Here is a 21,315-nt window from a genome sequence, read left to right on the forward strand (position 1 = left end):
TTAGTTTTAGTCTTTTTGCTTGCTTTTTCTACTCAGAAATTAAAAACAAATGATTGTTTTTTTTGCATGTCTAATGGTCAAATACAAGAAATACAATTTAAAAAAAGTCACATTTTTTACACCTATTCTTTTTTTTTTTTTTTTTTTTTAAAGATTTATTTATTTATGCATACAAGAGCTGGGGTACAGGCCAGAGATGAGGGGGGTGAGAGGATTCACCAGAGACAGAGCTGGGAGCAGAACAGGCAGATTGAAATACACACACTGCTGAGGGGAGCAGTGGGCGAGACAGGAGAGGTCTGCTGCGCCATGTGGGTTGCTCCCTGGTCGGCTGGGGATTGAACTCGTGCTGCAGAAGCTGCGGGTCTGCTTCATAGTGCGGTGCTTAACCTTTTGCGCCACCAGGGAGGCCCTTTTACACCTATTCTTAAGATAAAAAGTTTAAGAAGTATGCTAGTAGGAGTGAGTTAATTGGATTCTAATTTTATGTTGTGATTGTTATCATATGGATAATATTAAAATGGAAATCATACATTGACTTAGTGTCAGGAGACCTATGTTTTAATACTAGTGCTTTTGTTTTGAATAAATCGTTAACTCCTTTCCTTAGTTTCCTCAGTTATAAAATGATAGACTTGAACTGCTTGACCTTGACCCTTTTATTTATAAAATTTGGATTCTGTGATCTAGTGTTTGTCTAGTTTAGTTTGAAGAGAAAAACAAAACAATCCCAAACTTCAATAAAACACTATTAGTAAGCAAAAATTAACTCATTAACTTCAAACAAGTAATGGGGGATATAGAAAGGTATTTTGGTCAGAATAATTTTAAAGGATGTTTCTTCCATGCAAATACTAAGATAGTGAACAGTAGCTTGTACTTGATAGTGACATTTTTCTTGAAATGTGGGCTCTTCTCTTGGACAAATAACTTAGAGATGTTTGTTCTTTATTTGCAGATTAACTGAAACAGAGTTTAAATTTGAACTTTTAGAAAAAGATCCCTATGCACTTGATGTTCCAAATACAGCATTTGGCAGAGGTAGTCTTTTTTTTTTAACCACTCATTTAAAATCTCTCTCTCTGTATATAGACATATATATATATACACACACACACACGCACACACACACATATATATTGCACATATAGTTTATATTAGTATAAATTAACACTTTTATAAATACTTTAGGTTTTTGAGCTGAGATTCTAAATTAATCTCCCAAGTCACTGAGGTTTGTTTTCCCTAGCAATAATATAAATAATTGCTGCCTCCTTTTCTCAGTGGGATTTTGTAATAGGATACTTATATAGTACCTTGAACTCCTTGAGAAGTAAAGTGCTTGGCACATAACTAAATACTCATTATTTTATTGGAGAATGAATAGGAGTGCTTAAAGTAATAGCATTGTGACTGTTAGTAACTATTTCTTTGGAATTTACTTGACATAAAAGAGAATTAAAACTTGGTTTCTAATTAAAAGTATTAATTTAAAAAATGGAAAAACTTCATAATCTGCGTTTTGCTTGCTTTCATTATCCCTAAGAAAGGATCAAAACTTTGGAAGGTGTATTTAATATTTCTGTCCATTTAATTTATGAATGAGTTAGCATCTTTAATGATCTCATGCTATTAAAAATAGTTTAAGTTTTCAAAATAATTTTGGTTGAATTGTAATCATGCATCTGAGCCAGAAAAAATAAACCTATCTTTATAGAGGTAAAAATTCCATTTTAATAATCATTTAAAATTTATAAAAATCACTTTTGAGATTCCTGTTTCATTAAAATGAAAGTTTTCTTACATTAAAAAAATAACAAATTGTTATATGCATTTCAGTTTTAACTAAGTTGGGGGGGGAATTGTAGTCAAAAGAAATTTTTTGTTTAGACTCAAAGAGGATAAATAATGTTGTTATCTTCTCTTATAACTAAATTTGTATATTATGTAAGTGACACAATAAAATGTATCATATTTAAAAAGTATTATTTTGGTGATATTTCAGTTTATTTTTTAAGAATGTTGATTTCACCAAGATGAAAATGCATACATTGTACAAAAATGAAAAATGATGTAAAAAATATATAAAATAAAAAAAAAGAAAGTTGCTTTTTAAGAGCATAATCATTATTTGGGAGTGGTAAGGTTTGTAAAATGATATGGCTCTTGGTTGTGTGGTTTATAAAGGGATTTATTTGCTGACTTAGTATATATAAACATTTTCATTAGTAAGGAGTAGAAGTAATTTCTAATATTTTCTGGGTATTTTTCCCCTACTTTTCAAACTGAACTTCACTCAAATAGTTCATGACCCAGCACAGCTTATCTGGCCCTGATTTAAACTGAGCCCTTCATTGTTATAACATTCACCAGCTGAAATATCTGGGAGAATCCTGCTATTCAAAACAAAATTAACTTAATGCTCCCAAATCCTCTTATAATTCCAAAACATCACCAGTTTGTTGTTTAATATTATATGGTTAAGTGTATTAATTACTAAGGGTAATGCTTTTGTTGATTAAAGTGACCATTTGATTATAGATTTTCATAACTCAAGGTTCCATATTTAATTCTGTTTTATAGTAGCAAAATCCAAGGCATATTTATTTATTCCAAGGCATATTTATTATTTATTCAGAGCGTGGATTAGACTTAAATGGCAATAGGATGACCTGATGGTAATTGTTGAAATGGGATTCTAATCTAAAGTGTAGTTAATTGAATTTAAATATGCTGTTTTAATTATTCCAGAGCATTCCCCATATGGTCCCTCACCATTGGGTCGACCTTCATCTGAAACGAGAGCTTTTCTCTCCCCTCCAACTTTGTTGGAGGGTCCACTCAGACTCTCACCTTTGCTTCCAGGGGGAGGAGGAAGAGGTATATTGTTTAAACATCTTTATTACTCTATATTTCTTCCTTACTTTATATTTTCATCTCAACTTATCTTTAAAATGATCTTAAAAGTAACCCTTTAGAAAATACAGGCATTCCTTGTACTTATTGTGGGTGACTTTTGTTTGGAAAAGGAGCTTTATGCATCTAATATAGTTCAATATATTTTTTTCTCTTAGAAATTAAATCATTTTTGACTTCTTAAAAATTATACATCATACTTTATAATATAAAACTTTATTTAAAGAGTACATAAAATACAATAATAATGTAACCTAGCATAAAATTGTATTTGATGTAACATTAGAAAGGAGAATTTTTTAAATCTTTTTTTACTTCATTATCACTTTCTCTTCAATTATAGAAAATCAGAAAATGAAAGAATCTCTTTTTAGAGTTGAGGAACTCAGAATTTCTCTCTTGCAGACAGTTCTGATAGAAACGTTAAAGGAGAACTAAATCATTTGTTAGTACCTTGAAAAACATACTCAAGATTGTCTGCTATGTTACCCTCTGCTGTGTTTTTTTAAATAACTTCTTAGCTTGTTTTAAACTTAAATGTTAGCTGTTGGTCTTCTGCATTCACCTCATAGCCTTTATCCTTGGTGTTAGTGCTCTCTCACTATTCTTTAGTGACTTTGCAAGTTACCTTAAAAATTTCCCTTGAATTGTGGCAGAATTCAAAGCTATAGAATTTTGTTTATTCCAAAATCAAAAATCTTAGGTTTTTAGTCTCAAGTCCATGTTTCATAAGATCTGATAGAATGTTTTACCAGTGTCATGGCCTCTTTTTTTGATGGTGATTTTAGCATATTGAATAATCTAGATAGAAACAGAAAGTGGTAGGACTTAATAAAAACAGCAGTCTGAACCCAGCATACCAAAGCTTATATATTCAAATGGATACTACTCATCAAAACAGTTACAAAGAAAGTCTGTATTTCCCCGTGGAAGCTGACATTTTAAATATTTTTGGACATTTTTAAAATTTATCTTCAAAGAATATGAGAAAATTAATGTGTTACTTTATGTTCACAAGGTATTCTCCCTTTGCCTGTTTCCTATTTAGATCTTCTTTCCCCATTCTTAGTTAGCTACACTCAGCAATGATCCTTCCTGCCTCCCAGTGTTAGTGTAGATTGGGTACACAACCTGGGGACACTGAAGGGAACTTTATTTATATTGGCTTTGAATTGGAGATCCTAGAGAAAGAGAATGAATTGTCCACTGACATAGCAACCTAGGAGAGCTTTGCTCTGAGCATTCCTAATTTTAACATTCACATATGTTCTGTAAGTGCTCTAAATCCATTTTCCTCCCAATGTTTATTCTGATTGACAATAAGAAATACATTTCATATCATGTCACATTACACACCAATATCAATATAATGGAAACTAGTTACATGAATTCTTACAGCTTTTAATGCTTTGATATTTTCTGTTCTAATCTATTTCATTGAAAAAAATGCATATAAGTTTATTTCATGTACTGCAATGGGTTTGCAATTAGCAATTTGAAAAACAGTGCCCTAGAAAAAAGGGTATAATTGGCTTCCTGACAAATGTGAATTACTGGATGTTGAATGACATAAGTCAAGGATTGCTTGTAGTTTATTGATTATTTGGAATAAGAGTAAAATTACCTTTGGTTTCTCCTCTCCTATTTAAATTCCTTCCTCTTTTTTACTTGTGAGATACGATTTGTGTAGGTTATTTGCAAGGATGTTTTACGCTGTTAGAAAAGCTATAGAAGTTTTAGATAAGTTATCAGCAGGTCTTAAAATAGTTGCTTTGGACTGAAAATATCTATGAGCCACAGAAGGATATCCACTGCCTTTAAATTTGGATTAGATATGGCTGAATAAGATGGATATAGGAAAAATAATTTGTTTAGAGTAAAATATATATAATTTTTGGTCAGAATGAAAAATTTTAACTTTTAGCATTTTTCAAACTTAAAATTTTCCAGCTCGTAGTCAGTCAGTTGGCAGGGAGCTTTGGTCCTCTAGAATTAAGTAATCAGGAGAAAACCTTTGAATGTCTCCTTTAAAGCTCTGAGCTTCATTCTGCCTGAACTCAGCCTTATTAACATTTCTTGCCAGTTTGATTTTCTACTTTCTCAGTCTTCTTCTAATGAACTGATTAGAAGGATGAACAAATTGGAAGGAAAGATTTGGGGAATTTAACAAAATGTAAATCTGTAAGGAAAAGAGATAGTTGGCTTTCTTATATAGAAGTCAGTTGACTTCTTGATGCCATGAGAGACAGTGGATTGAAAACATTTTAAGAGATTACTATATATTAAAAAAAATGCTTTTATTGATTTGCACAATTTACCAAGAAAAGTTACAGTTAGTTTTAGTGTCCTCTCTTAAAGGAGGTATTGAAACATGGGTTGTATTTTGGAAAGATTTTTATTTAAAAGATGAGTTTTTTGAAAAACGTTTCCTTGAAAGGAATAAGCTTTTGTCTTCTGGGCAGTATAATTTTGAGAATACCTCATTTGTTCCTCCACAACAGATAAATGAAGGTATTAATTATATTTGGTTGTTGGAAAGGTCATGATGTAATTTTTCTGTGGTTTTCAAGCAAAACTGCGTAATGAATTCTGACAACCCAATATATTTTGTTACTTAAGGTTTAAAAATTTTTTATATTTGCCTTTTAAACTTTAATTGAATATGGGTTATTTATTGAGGTACTATCTTTTCTGTGGTCATAAAAAGGAAACTTTAAGATGATTTTCCTCTTTTTCAAATGTAAACTTGCCTGATTTTCTGAGCTAAATGAATGTTATCTTGTTCAAAGTGTTTATATAACAATTGTGGTTATTTTTGAAACTCTTGCTTTAGACTAACTTTTAGAGCTATTAATGCCTCTTGAAGGTAAATGTGTGATATCTAGAAATTGCTAAATTTAGAGCCACATTTATCTAATGGGTATAAAGTTTGTAATCAGCATGGTTAAATAATTTTTTGGCAAATGAGTAAATTAAATTAAAATAAAAAATAATTTTTGGCTAGAAATACGGAGTCATGTTGCAACATTGAGATATAATTTCCTCAGTGACTCTTATTTGACTCCATTTCCAAATAAGTTGTTCTAAAAAAAAACAGTAATTCGGAATCATTGAAATAGGTATGTAGTCCCCAAGGTGATTATTTTAAAGAAATCATATTCATTTTGACTTTTTTTGTATTAGGTTAGGCAACAAAAACTCATACTTATTGTAATCTGATATAGAAATTTCTACTTTTCAATTTACTTTTCTCCTCTCATTTTTCAGACAAGTGTTTGTAATTTACAATTTAACCACTGATATGTATAAATGATAATGTGATAAATTTTAAAACATTTTATAGGTAAGTGTTTATGCACACGACAAAATTATTTTTACTCATTGTTCTATAGATGACTTTGGTAGAGAGTTATAATCTAATGTATCTTTGGGTAATTTTGTTGGAGTCTGTTTTTACTTTTTAAAAAAGTCTCTGGATTTTATTTGATGATAGGTCTCAGAATACTTTTTTATATAAGACAAAATAGTTTTTCTTTTCTTAATTAGGCTCAAGAGGCCCTGGGAATCCTCTGGACCATCAGATTCCCAATGAAAGAGGAGAATCAAGCTGTGATAGGCTAACTGATCCTCATAGAGCACCGTCTGACACTGGGTCCCTCTCACCTCCATGGGAACAGGATCGTAGGATGATGATCCCTCCTTCCGGTATGGAAAGAGTATAGTTATTTGTACTTGAAAGACCGCTAGTAGGAAAGACAACATGTGGGAATGTAAGAGAACAGTAGTAGTAGAGTGCCTTGTCTTAAGAAAAGCCATAATACATACTAGAAAGCAGCAGTAACATAAATTTTCAAACGCAGTATTTAGGGGTTTTATTCACATTATAGAAAGCTGTTTTCATCCCCAAATGGGATGTCTTTGTTGTTTTTATTGCTTATAGAAGCAATATACATTTGTTTAGGAAGTCCAAACAATGTGCAAATATATAATTAGTAAAGTTAAAAAAAAACAAAACCACCCAAAATGTCATCATCTTAACATTCTCCTCTCAGAATTTAGTTTTGTATTTTAGGGATTTTTGTGTGTGTATACTCATAAGCATAGTTATAAAAATTCCTTCATCACTTCTGTGCAGTTATATTCCACCTTCCTGTAATTGTCTTTCTCATTGAATTAAGACAATTATCTGCTGTTCTAATACTTCCCCAGAGAATATATTTAAATTAGTTTGCTAAACTTTTCCTTTATGCATTGTTTTCAAAGACACTATTATGTGAAGTAGGCCCTGCCTGCTCTGTATAAATTCATTGCACTTAAAGAAATACTATTTCCCTTGAGAGGGAAGAATATCTTAGTGAAAAACAAAAGCCCTTTAATTTCCAAGAATTAGTCTTGCCATACTTGTGTGTGTGTATGTTCTGTGAAGTGATGACTCTTTATATTCTGGCTTTCCTTTGTTTAATATCATGAAAATATCAACTTCATAAAAACACAGATTGTGTCACTTGTTCACCACTATATCTCCAGCACCTGGAATAATGCTCAACCATAGTTGCTCAGTAAATATTTGTTGGTGAATGAATTCCTGCGTAATTCTGAGAAAGCTGAGTATTTTTCTTATTGTTTACATATACACGCACTCTGTAACTTTCAAGCTTAAGAATTTGGAGGGGGTGGCATAGAATGTCTTTCAAAGATTCTTCTTTTTCTCATTACTATGGTAAAACTGGTCTACAAAACTGTATGTGATTTAGGGGAGTAGGGTCATACCTCAGATCCTCAGATGTTACCATACCATTGCCAACATCAAAGCATCCATAGTCCTTTACTCTTGGACCCCTTCACTTTTTTTCTCGCTTCCACCCTCCTTCCCCATATAGTAGCCTCTATTCTGCAGTCATTCAGAGATTCTTTCTTGACTTTGAAATTCATTGAAAAGTTTGGGTGTGACAAAATGAAGATTAATAAACTAAAACCATTTCTCAAGGGACTTCATTGCAAAGTTCTGGTGGAGTCATATTTTACATCTGTGTATGTAGAGGACCTTCCTATAGAAAACTCACAAATTTTATCTGACCCTTTTGTTTTGTTTCTGTATATGCCACATTTAAGTGAAACCATCCAGTATTTATCTTCTTTTTCTTATTTTGCTTAGTGTATACCCCTCCAGATCCATCCATATTACCTCAAACTTGGCTTATTATCAGAAATTGCTTAGGTACTCAAAAATCTTGCTTCCTAGTAATTATGTATTTAAGATTTTTCTAAAATTTTAAAATATTTTAGGTTTTATTTTTCTGTGTAGAAGAACTGGAGGTAGGCCAGAGGTGCAGGGGATGAGAGGATTCACCAGAGACAGAGTAGGGAGCAGAACAGGCGTATTTACTGAAATACACTGCTAAGGGAAGCAGTGGGGGAGACAGGAGTGGTCTGCTGCACATATGTGGGTTAGCTTCTTGGCTAGGGATCGATTGAACTCAGGCCATAGTGTTGTGTAGCACTGAGACTTTAACCTCTAGGCCACCAGGGAGGCCCTAAAATATTATAGTTTAAAATATTGTGTTAAAAATATAATAAGGTAACTAAATTTTGATGAATATAGATTCTTTAGTTACTTGAAATTATCTGTAATGTAGTTCTTTTTTTTTTTTTTTAAAGATTTATTTATTAATACAAGAACCAGGGTATAGGCCAGATGCGCGGGAGGGTGAGAAGGATTCATGAGAGACAGAGTGGGGAACAGAACAGGCAGATTGACTGAACTGCTGAGGGGAGTAGTGGGCGAGGCAGAGGAGGTCTGCTGCGCCATGCTGCAGTGGCTGCAGATAGCTTCATAGGTCGTATCTTAACCCTTGTGCCCAGATACTTCAGTTTTGGTTATAGTTCCTCATATCAAGAGAAACTGTATCGAAGAGGCTATGCTTCTGGAACTATACCCCAAAAGTTAATATACTTGAACTTCAAGTTTCAAACAAACAAACAAATAAATAAATCTTAAAAAAATAAAATTTAAAAACAAACAAACAAACAAAAAAAACTTCTTACTGGCAGACTTCCTATTCCTAGTTTCCTCAAATGGGTAAAATGTTTACCAACACTAGAAAATTGTTCTAAGTTATGTAGTACCTAGAACAACTGTTGAAAGATGTGATAAGGTGATCCCACTGGAAATGTCCTTATTTTCTGTAATTTCAGTCTTTCATTTATGATAGGCCTTTCGCATAACTTTATCTTACATGAAGTGAGTGTTATTATATGCCTTTTGTATATGTTTTTTACAGTTGGAGCAGAATACTGTTGTTTACTTGTTTAAGCTTCCTTATTTTTCTTTCAGGACAAGCTTTATCTCCTTTATGACACCTGTTCACTCCATTTAGAATTAGATAAACCACCCAACATATTATTTGTGTGCTCCTTTATGAGGGTCACAGTGTATATTACATTGTATTTACTTGTTTCTGTAACTGTTAGACTGTGAGGCTGAAAAAGGACTAACTAAAACCAACTTTGTGTCACTAATGCTTAGCCAACAATAGGTTCTTATAGATGCAAAATTTTTTTTCTGAGGTTGCTGATATTGTTAGGAATATATTTTAGAAGCAAAACAATAATGTGGTATCTTGAGACCTGATTAAGAAAGAATTGGGAAGTTTGCATGTTTTCCCCACTTTATGTCCTTGCCCAGTTCTGCTGTTTCATTATTTTCATATTCAAAGTAGAAAGGGAAAACTCAGTTTAAATCTCAGCAATTAGTATTGCGTTTCTTCCATTGGGTTAATTCAGACGCTTTGAGACAGCTCTTTGCTTAGATTCTGAAGTGGGGAAGAATTGAACTTTCAAGTCTTATCTGGATCTTTCTCTCTTAAGTCACATCCCTTGACCCTTGGGAGCTTATTAAATATAATACTTTCTGTTGATTCTGGTTGATGCCAGATAGTTTCCTTGGCTTTGCATGCGAAAAGTATGTGTCATTAAGGTCCCATGTGGCTGAATCAGATGAGGAGTGACATATCCAACATTGTATGGAGTTCACATTATGAATCACTGCCAAGGACAGTCATGGAAGACAGTTTAGGACTTTTTTTTTTTTAAGATTTATTTATTTATTTATACAAGCCCTGGGTACAGTCAGAAGCACGGGAGGGTGAGAGAATTCACCAGAGCCAGAGCAGGGAGCAGAGCAGGCAGAAGGACCGAAGTACACTGCTGAGGGGAGCAGCGGGCAGCAGGAGAGGTCTGCGTGCCATGTGGGACCCTCCTCTGGTGGCCGGGGAGCAGCCGGGGATGGAACCGGCACTGCCGAGGCTGCGGGCAGCTTCTCAACCCAGTGCTCAACCGCTGCGCCACCGGGGAGGCCCCAGTTTAGGACTTTTTATCATATATATGAGGATAGGAAAATTACACTTCACCCCCTTTGATCTTTTATTTTTGGACTTGGGCAGATGCTTAATCTGTCATCACTTAGCAAAAATAGATAACTACCTATATATATATATATATATATATATATATATATATATATATATAAAGAATGATGAGTTGTACAAAGATCCCAGAATTGCCATTTTGTCATCATAAGTGATTCCTGGGAATAAAGAAGAGTAACTGTAGATTCACCTGTGTTGGAGCCTGTGCCCAAATGTATCTATTCAGATGTCCTTAAGCTGAACATTGTGAGATTTTTATTCATCTGATGAGTTAACGATCTTTCCCTTTAGCTTTGGAGAGATGCTAAATCCCAAAATATTGAAGTTAATGAAAATTTGATCTCTGATGACCTCTGAATGATACTCTTACTTTAGTGTGACCGTTTCTTTTGTCATTGTTTGCTTTGCTAAATTTCTTGCTAGGCTCTTAACAACATACTGCTTTTTTCCTTCTTTGTTAGGAAGCAGAACAATACTGTGTTGTGCTTTTTTGATATGGTAGTATTTTTTGATATATTGGTGTATCTACTTCATTATTACTAAAATTGAAAGTTAGATTACTATATTTAAACTCCCTTTATGTATTCTAATTAATGCATACTAATGGAAACTTTCAAATACAAAGTAGCATATTACACTGTGTTTATTTCAAAAGCAAAGTTACTACCTTTAGGAAAATAACTGATTTTCTAACACTGTATATTATTGTCTGTCAGGAATGTAGAAACAAGAAAAACATCTTTGTTCAATATTTTAAATTTACGTAAACTTGATTTTTTTTAATACTAATGAAAATATTTTAAAAATTTGTTTCTAGGCCAACCATATCCTGATCCAGCTTTTCCTCCACAAAGGCAAGACAGATTTTATACAAATTCTGGCAGACTATCTGGACCTGCAGAACTCAGAAGTTTTAATATGCCATCTCTGGATAAAGTAGGTAAGGAATATTTTGTGTATGTATTTTTTTCCCCTTAATAATGGTGTTATATTAAAGATTTAAAATCTGAGTCAAGAACTAATATAATTGCTTTCTCTGATAACTTTTAAGGCCAAAATCTCTTTCCTGAAAATTTCCTGGTTTTATGTTTCCTGTTATATTGTATACATCCATAGCATCTACATATACTTTGGGCTTGGTTTGGGTACCATGGTAATGAGTTCACTATATGTACCTACGCTGGTTAATTTTATTCTGTTCCTAGACTGTATTTCTACTTTTTCACTCCATTTACATATATCCTGTTGAGTAACCAAGGGAAATACACTGGTATGAATGGACATGTGAAAATCTACAAACAAAATAATTTGAGTACATGCCTTGTTGATTGTTTAATTGATTACTCAATTACCTTGTTTAAACATTTCATACTTAGACAGGATTAACTAATGTTTACTGAGCTACCTACTATTTGTTAGGTACTCTTTAACTCAGACTTTATCACAGCAACTAATTGAAGTTGGGAAATACATATATCCATGTGTCAATCAGACATATATAACATTAACAAAATAAAAAGATTAAGAATAAGTAGAAAATTAAATTTATTGGTAAAAATTTCCTCAGGAAAGGGTGTACGTAGGGGGTTATTATCTGGTTAGAATATTTAAAGGATAATCGATCTTTTTTGAGTCATAAGCAAAGAAGCAGACCTTTGATCTGGATTTCTATTATTAACTACAAATTAATTTTTTCTGATTGACTTTTGAAATCATTTCCCCTCATTAATTCAAGCTTCATGTGTGATCGAACATCGATTTTTAAAGTAATCTTGTTAAAATTTTTTGCATGTCCATTTTTTCCCATAATTGAACAATATTCAATTTAGCAAATAATTTTTAGTTTCTTTTTGTTTAGAAGGTACTCTGCATGCCATGGCAAATAAAATAATTATAGGATATAGTTTCTGATTTTAAGAAGCTAATTAAATGCGGTAGAAGGGCAAATCAAATATATGTTTAATTAGTACTGGTAAGAATAATAAGTCCTGCTAGAGAACATGCTGTGTTCACAGAAAGAACTTCCATCTAGTTGAAGGATCAGAAAAAACACAATGAAGGAGGTACTGGTTTGGCAGTATATGATATTTACATGAAGTTAAATGGTGAGAGGTACATTTATTGAATGAAACTAAATTATGTCATTCATACTTCACAATGAACCTATGAAGTAGATACTTTTATCCTCATTTATTTTATTTCATTTTATTTTAAAGATTGATTTATTTATACAAGAACTGGGGTACAGGCCAGACATGTGGGAAGGTGAGAGGAGTCACCAGAGAGAGACCGGGGAACAGAATAGGCAGACTGACTGAAATATACTGGTGTGGGGAGCAGTGGGCGAGATAGGAGAGGTCTGCTGCACCATGCGGGTATCTCCCCAGCCAGCCGGGATCTAACCCGCACTGCAGAGGCTGCGAACAGCTTCACAGTGCTGTGCTCAACTGCCTGCGCCACCAGGAAGGCCCTATCCTCATTTTAAAGATGCAGAATCCAAAACTAAAAAAATGAGATCTCAAGAGGAGATGTATGAGGCAGGATTTGAACCCATGTCTGTCTGACTACCAAACTGTCACTTGATGTCTATACTTTATTGAAATGAAGGAGTGGTAGATCCAGCCACAGATGTCTATAGAATGTATAATGACAGGCATTATGATAGTTGCTGTGTTTCCTTGTATATTGAGATCTAGTAAAAGCCTGTAGGTGATTATACTACTTAGTGACAAAAGGAGTGAATACAAAATATGGGAATATATGGGGCACTAATCCAGATAAGTTGTTGGTATTTTGAGTATGTGGTAGTCAAGAAAATCTTGGAGGAAGTGACATATAAGCTGAAAGTTAAAGGGGAAATTAGCTGAATCAGAATGATAGTGATAATGTTCTAGGAAGAGAATGACATTTTTAAAGATTTAAAGTTGAGTGCCTTGTAGGTTATGGCTGTAGCATGGAGTGCAGCCAGGAAATACTGAAACAAATAATGAAGAAGTAGCAGTGCACAAAGTTTCCAAGAGTTTCCAAACTTGTCTAGAAAATTTGATCCTATTCTCAGGATAATACCAATATATTAAATAGTTTTGATGCAGAAACAATCTGCATTTTAGAGAAATTAATCTGGTTGCATTATGATTAAAGATAGTATTCAAGATTGGAGGGGAAGGTAATTTTTTAGGAGACTGATAGGAGTGATAGTGATAATTTAGCAGAATGGATAGATAAGATTAGATTTCAAGAAAATAGAATTTGGGAGTATATAGGATTGAAAGCATGTGGGAATGAGGGAGGAGTCTTGGCTGATGCCCAGTTTCCTGCCTGTGCCACCTGGGCTATTGCTTGTTCTGATACAAGGAAAAAGGAACAGCAGAGGGTTTGACAGGAAAGATTTTAAGTTTAAATTTTGAAGTTAAAAAATTACAAGCACCTGTGATAATACCTGCATGGATATTCAAGTAGGCAGTTCAAGTCCTTGGGGAAATATCTAGATATGAATGACACATCTGGAAGTCATTGATATACATCAAATTAAAGCTGTAAGAGCTCCTCAAGGAGGGGAGAATAGGACTGAAGGTGAAACTTCCTAGATACTACCATTTAAAGGTAGTCAGTGGTAGTGAAGCCATCATATTGAGAAGGATCAGCTAGAAAGAAGAGACAGAGGGAAGATGGATGAGTCTGCTACAGAGATTGAAGACTGAGAATAAAGAGGGAGGGAGTGATCAACAATGGTGAGAAGCAAAAGGACTGTTAGTGCCTGCTTTAGTTTAAAAAAGACTATTTTTGATCTTGGTGAAAATAAGGTCTTAGTGGGGCAGTGGAATTGCCCGTGAGGACAAAATAGGAGGAATTACAGATAGTATGCATTAACAGTTTTTGATTGTGAAGGAGAAGGGGCAGCTGCAAAGGGGAGTCTTGTTTTTGCCTCAGTTTTATTTATTTATTAATTTTAAAGATTTATTTATTTATCTGTACAAGCACTGGGTACAGTCAGAAGCGTAGGAAGGTGAGAGAATTCACCAGAGCCAGAGTGGGGAGCAGAACAGGCAGACTGATGAAGTACCCTGCTGAGGGGAGCAGCAGGTGCAGCAGGAGAGGTCTGTTGCCCCATGTGGGACCCTCGCCGGCAGCCAGGGATCAAACCGGCGCTGCAGAGGCTGTGGGCAGCTTCACAGCCCAGCGCTCAACTGCTGCACCACCGGGGAGGCCCTTGCCTCAGTCTTAAATAGTAGTTGGGAGAGACTTGTTGATAGGATGTTTCTAGCAGGAAAGGATAAGGGAGGCAACAGAAAGATGAAGGACACTAAGGAAGCTGGGGGAGGGGTCAGGAAATCTGAGCATAGAATCAGGCTGATAGATTCCATGAAAATAGGAAGAAAGATCATAGGAATTTAGTTGCTGATACATTGATGTATTTATACAAAGTTAAAGAGAGTTTCTAAGTGACTGGTATTAGGTTTGAAGAGAATGGAGGTTTGAAATTGCTGAGGAGAAAGCTGGCTTAGAAGATACAGAAGGTAGGCTTGGTAGTGAGCTACTGCAAGTTTGACTGGGGATCTGTCATCCTGGAGTGGTGCCAGTCTGCACAGCGCTATGATTTATTTTACCCTAAAAGTACTAAGTGACTCAGGTATAGACAAGGTAGAAATGGAGGGTTGGGTTAATATAGGACTAGATGTTGTGAAGCACAGGTGAAAAATTGTCAATGGATTTGAAGTTCACTTAATTAGGAAGTAAGTAAAGGAGGAGACTGAGATTAGATGAGAGGACTAGAATCTTTAGTGACATGGAAGAACAGGGGTAGTGAGTCACTCAGAAAACTAGGAGAGGAGAGGTAGTTGTGGCCAGAGAAAGGGTTTGAATTTAGGTTCTCAGAGACTGAGCAGTTCTTGATTTTAACAAAGTCAAGAAGCATTTATTTACAAACAGCGGCTAAATGGATGTTAATCTGTCACTTCATATACAAATAAGGAAGGATGAGATGGAGGAAAGAAAAGAAGGAGAGACAGGAAGGGAGAAAAGGAAGGGGAAGTAGGGCAGGAGAAAAATGAAGAAAGGGATGCTACCTCCCAGAAATCTCCTTATGCTGCTTCTGCAGCAGGATTGCCTGGGAACAAACTGAGGAAATCACTGCCACAGGCTTTCTAGAACTTGGCATCTGCAAAATTTCCAGGTATTGCAAACTGTTCTTGTAGCCCTAATACATAGAATGATGGTGTCACGCTGGTTTATGTGCCAACAAGGGAAGTGAAGAGGTAATCAGTGTCCTTTATGATCTGGAGATATCTAGGAATGAAGTGATAAGTCATGTATTTCTCATGGTTTAATTTTTATGTCTAGATGGACCATTGGAAATGGAATCCAATAGAATTGATAGCAGAGAAGATCTCAGTGTAAGTATTGAAATGGAATTTCTTATATGTTCAGGAGCCTGCTGGTTTACTAGAATGGTTTACTAGAATGGAAATGGAATGGTTTACTAGGTTTTTATATCAAACTTATCCTCTCATTTTAACAAATATTTCTTAATTAGCATTACAGCTGTTTCTTCCCTTTCCTTGGATTTTACCATGGCGATAAAGTACTATTTACAGACCAGAAACTTGAATATGTTTATTTTAATTAAACAAGAATTTGGAATTTCCCTTGGATTTTTATTTAGGTTTTTTTTTTTTTTTTTTTTAAATATACAAGCATTGGGTACAGTCAGAAGCATGGGAGGGTGAGAGAATTCACCAGAGCCAGAGTGGAGAGCAGAGCAGAGCAGAGCAGGCAGACTGACAAAGTACACTGCTGAGGGGAGCAGTGGGCACAGCAGGAGTGGTCTGTGCGCCATGTGGGACCCTCGTCCGGTGGCTGGAGATCTAACTGGCATTGCAGAGGCTGAGGGCAGCCTCGCAACCCAGTGCTCAACTGCTGTGCCACCGGGGAGGTCCTTTATTTAGTGTTTTATAATTTATTTTTGTGTTTACAGTCTTTGGGTTTCTTTGAAAATATAAATATAAGCTCTTTAAATTTTTTCAGTATGTACTTCATAAAAGAATGTATATTTTGATGGTGCTCTTGGGACCATTTTTGTATTTTATCTTCAGCCAGAATTTTATTTTGTTGGTTATAGCTATTTTCTATTGAGTTTCTAAAATATTTGTGATTGCTTTACTTTAAGCCTAAGATTTTCTGGAAAACTATTGGAAATTTTATGTTGTTTTAGTGACTGTTGTATGTCAATTTATTATAGAATTTAAATGTGTCAGAATCATCTCTCCCTGCTGAAAGTGAAGCAACCGGCCCTGGTTTTGTCCCCCCACCGATTCATCCAGTCAGAGGTCCATTGTTTCCAGTGGACACAAGGGGCCCGTTCATGAGAAGAGGTCCTCCTTTTCCTCCGCCTCCTCCAGGAAGCATGTATGGAACTCCCCGAGATTATTTTCCTCCAAGGGATTTCCCTGGCCCACCACCTCCTTCATTTGCAAGTATGCTTTTTAAAAAACTTAATATATGTCTTATAGAATAAATCAAAGTTTTTAATTTCACTTTCTATTCATGTAGTAACACAGTGGAAGAAAATTTTTCTCACATTCTGGGAGTGTGCCATTACTTTTTCAAATTGGGAAATTAGCCAGCTATCACTAGATGGATACTGTAGTCAAGAAAATCATTAGCTTTTTTGTAGCAGTCATATGTTAAGACTAAAGTTATTTGTACCTTACTTGCTAGAAACTGCTATTGTTGTCAACTATTAAAAATAATTACAATTTATATTTTAGCATTAAAATTGCTGATAAAGTATTTAACAAAATTTTTTTATAAGTAGTCCCAATGTAGCCCTACTTATTTATAACCTCAAATGTTTATCTTCTTTAATTAATAGTTAATGTGTTTCATTAGTCAGTTGATCACTTGATTAGTCAATTCTGTAGATCACATAAGAAACAAAAAATTTGTTTTTATATCTATACATTCTCATGTAGAAATGTATGTTTCTACAGAATAAATACATGGTTACAAATGCTACACAAAAAGCCTATTATTTGTCTCATGTGCTCATTCCCTTCCCTTATTTCTCCATTATTTTTAATGTTCAAGGTGAATTAAAATGAATTTTATTTGGGGGATTTCAGTATTTTTTTTTTTAAACATTTGAAAGGATCGGTTTATAACCAAAAGGAGAAAGGGAAGGAGAAGCACCTGCATAGTTACAGCTGGGTGGGAGCGCTTCCAATATGATTTTTTTTTTTTAGGATTTATTTATTTATGCATACAAGAGCTAGGGTATAGGCCAGAGATGCAGGGGGTGAGAGGATTCACCAGAGACAGAGTGGGGAACAGAACAGGCAGACTGACTAAAATACACTGCTGAGGGGAGCAGTGGGTGAGACAGGAGAGGTCTGCTGTGCCATGTGGGTTGCTCCCTGCCAGGCTGGAGATCGAACTTGTGCTACAGAGTCTGCGGATTGCTTCATAGTGAGGTGCTTAACCCCTTGTGCCATTAGGGAGGCTTCCGATATGATTTTTAATTTAACTGGAAATGTTTTAGGATAATGCCAAATTAGAATTAGGAACTACTGATTTGAATTTTAAGTCTGGTGAAAATTACACGTGAAAACTTTTAAAAAGAAGTTTTGTGTATTTGGAAATAATTTCTATCTTTTAAAGTGTTAAGATGTTAGCTTTACATAGGTCAAAAAACATGTAAAATTAATAGTGTTTCCTTTAGTCATGTGTAGTTGGCGAGTGTATGTTTTTCTAAATGTAAAATTTCATTTATTAGATTAAGTAATTATTCTGGTGTCAATTTTTCGATATAAAAATCAGTGCTGGAAGTTATAAGCTTATGATTTATTAGGACTGCAGTAGAGGTGCTTAACATTAAAAATGTCTTTTACCAATCTTTCAACAGTGAGAAATGTCTATTCATCAAGAGGTTTCCCTCCTTTTCTACCCCCAAGAGCTGGATATTTTCCCTCACCTCCCCCACATCCTGAAAGTAGAAGTGAGTTTCCTTCAGAGTCGATTCTGCCTTCAAATGAGCCTACTACTGAAAATGCAGAACCACAAGAAACTTGACAAAATTTTTAGTCCTCTTCAAAAGTAATTTTGACTTCTCTCATTTTCAGTTTAAGTAACTGTTGTTACTTAAGTGATTATACTTTTGCTCAAATTGAAGCTTCATGAAATTATAATTCTCAGGATAGTATTTTGTAAATAAAGATGATTTAAATATGAATCTTATGAGTAAATTATTTCCTTTTTATTTTATTCTAGATAGTGTAATTATTTTAATTTGAGTAACAGAGCCACTATCACATAAATAATAATGGGAGTTTTATATATGCAATCTTGCAGGTATGTTTTAAACACCAAAGGCTGTGTTTATGCCAAGAACTGTATTTACTATGACTGTAGACAATTGTGAAAGTAACTATGTTTAATTAAATAAATTTTAATTCATTTAAAGACTTGTTTGGCATTGATAATAATAAGATCAGCTAGTTTTTCCATATGGTTCCATTAGTTTTTTTTCTTCTACCAGTACTTTTATATGGGTCTTTCAGTCATTCATGTCTATTTACAAGAAAGATGATATATTTTTGTTAAGATAAGTGAATGAAAAAGCAACAAATCTATACATTTTTTAAAGTAAGAATTGATTATATTTTATTTTTTTAAATTTTTTTTTAAAGATTTTACTTATTTATACAAGAACCAGGGTACAGGCCAGACGTGCAGGAGGATGAGAGGATTCACCAGAGACAGAGTGTGGAACAGAACAGGCAGAATGACCGAAATACATTGCTGAGGGGAGCAGTGGGCGAGACAGGAGAGGTCTGCCTCGCCATGTGGGTTGCTCTGTGGCCGGCGGGGATCCAACTGGCACTGTAGAGGCTGCGGACAGCTTCACAGCGCTGTGCTCAACCACCTGCACCACCAGGGAGGCCCCAAGAATTGATTATATTTTAAAGCAAACCAGGATATTGTTTCATGTTAAATTTCAGTCTTTTTAGTTTATTTAGACTTCTGATACAGTTTTATTTCTTGCTTTTATCTTAATTTGTAAGATATTGCTGTTTTTAGTGGGCATGTTGAAGTTTACTATAGGGCAGTATTGAGGAAATGAGCCATCATTTTGAATTTTGGACTCAGTAGTTTTAGAATGTTTCCTTAATTCAGGTTTGTATTCTTGAACATTAATATGATTATGAAAGGAAAGGCAATTAAGTATAGTTAATATCACAATATTTATGCCTACAAGTTGGTTGTTTTTAATTTTTTTTCTAAAGATTTATTTATTTATGCATATGAGAGCTGGGGTACAGGCCAGAGGTGTGGGGGTGAGAGGATTCACCAGAGACAGAGAGGGGAACAGAACAGGCAGATCAACCGAAGTACACTGCTGAGGGGAGCAGTGGGCAAGTCAGGAGAGGTCTGCTGCGCCATGTGGGTTGCTCCCTGGCTGGCCGGGGATTGAACTCGTGCTGCAGAGGCTGCGGACAGCTTCATAGGTTGCGTCTTAACCCCTTGCACCACCAGGGAGGTCCTTGTTTTTAATTCTGTATTTGGATTTTTTTTCTTCATTGCCAAAGGCCAGAAGATTAACTGTTCTGGAACAAAGCAGTAACACGTTTGTAACTGGAATATTTCATGAGAGCATTTCCCTAGATGTTCTTTAGAACACTGTTCTAGTGAGGTATTTCCCCTTCCTCTTTGTTCTCACCCATGTTTTGGGGGAAAAAGAAAAAAAGAAGACAGGCACTAAGTAAAATGCTTCGATAAATGAGGGACATAAAAATCATTATTCATTTGGTGTTTAAAAACGATATTTTAGCGGGTGAATTAAAGACTTTTTTTTGGGGGGTTGGAAAGTAAAAGGAAAGAAAAAGGAGATGGAACTTGTGCAGAATATACCAATCAAGTGAAGGTATTTGGTTTATCTAAGGAGGGGGGTGGCCTGTCATGACTTAAAGAGGACAGTAGAGAAAGCAGATCAGACTTGGAAAAATGAGGAAGCAAAATTAAGAGGAGGCAAGGAGAGCTTTGCATAGAGCACAGTGGCAGACAAGAAAACTTAATATGGACTGAGTAGTTTAAGATACTTTGAGGTTCTAGAATAAATGAATGTTTTTAACTTTTAAAATATTTTTATTGAAGCATATAACTAAATGGGAAAAGATCAAGTAATAGAGATTCTTAGTATGAATATCAAGTTTTCTGCATTTCTTATCCTAGTTTCTCCTTTTCCCTATTCTGGTGATTTTAGAAGATATCCTTATACTAAATCCTGATTTATCCACTTGATTTATTAAACTTACCAATTTGTAGATTGATTTCTTAAGATGGCAAATTAAATCCTATTTCCATTCCTATTTCCTTTTCAGGAGTGGGGGTGGATATTTAAAGTTTTCTATTGTTACTTTTGTAATTTTAATTAATTTTTAAGTTTTTTTTTGAGAACAGCAAAGGGATTTATTGAATTACACTTGCTTAGAAGAACAGTGGGCAGGAAAGCAGAGGTCATCTGCTGTAATTTTAATGTGGTTAAATCTCTATTAGTATCTCTTCCCTTTACTCCACTTCCCTTTTTACCACACCCTGGCCAGAATCCTATTTTTCTCTTTATTATACATTTAATTTTCATGGTTGGCAATATATTGTGCCTAAAAGCATAATATGTTGCTGATCTAAAATTTGAAAGTCTGTCATGGTCTTTGCATTATCATCATATAAATAAACAGTCACTGTTAGGCCGAATCACATACTAAGTTTACATTTCATTCTCTATAAATACCATTATCATAATTTTGGGGCTACTTCTGAAGAGAATGTTCCTAAACAATGAATTTTTCTTAGCCCTCTCTCTTCCCTCACATTCAGAATAATAACACATTTTAGTTTTACACTTGAGTCAAGGATACAGTATCCCTCCCTACTTTTCTATTGTTTCCCCCCCCCCCATATTGTTACTACTGTATCT

General features: G+C 34.6%; 1 protein-coding gene across 5 annotated transcripts in view; it reads left to right on the plus strand.

The window, feature by feature from the left end:
• Positions 1–18,864, plus strand: part of MIA2 (MIA SH3 domain ER export factor 2) — an 86,276-nt gene extending 67,412 nt beyond the window's left edge. Inside the window, exons 23-29 of one of the 5 annotated variants that reach the window (XM_037503236.2) lie at positions 959–1,041; positions 2,752–2,880; positions 6,463–6,621; positions 11,161–11,283; positions 15,684–15,736; positions 16,582–16,816; positions 18,244–18,864. In XM_037503236.2, coding sequence (XP_037359133.1) covers positions 959–1,041; positions 2,752–2,880; positions 6,463–6,621; positions 11,161–11,283; positions 15,684–15,736; positions 16,582–16,816; positions 18,244–18,410 — 949 coding nt within the window. In that variant the 3' untranslated portion in view covers positions 18,411–18,864. The remainder of the gene's footprint in view (positions 1–958; positions 1,042–2,751; positions 2,881–6,462; positions 6,622–11,160; positions 11,284–15,683; positions 15,737–16,581; positions 16,817–18,243) is intronic. The other 4 variants (XM_037503240.2, XM_037503239.2, XM_037503237.2 and 1 more) reach the window with 4 other exon arrangements.
• Positions 18,865–21,315: the final 2,451 nt, after the last annotated feature.

The sequence above is a fragment of the Talpa occidentalis genome, unplaced genomic scaffold (genome assembly GCF_014898055.3).
Source record: "Talpa occidentalis isolate TD23 unplaced genomic scaffold, MPIMG_talOcc4v2.1 talOcc4.11, whole genome shotgun sequence".
Lineage (NCBI taxonomy): Eukaryota > Metazoa > Chordata > Mammalia > Eulipotyphla > Talpidae > Talpa > Talpa occidentalis.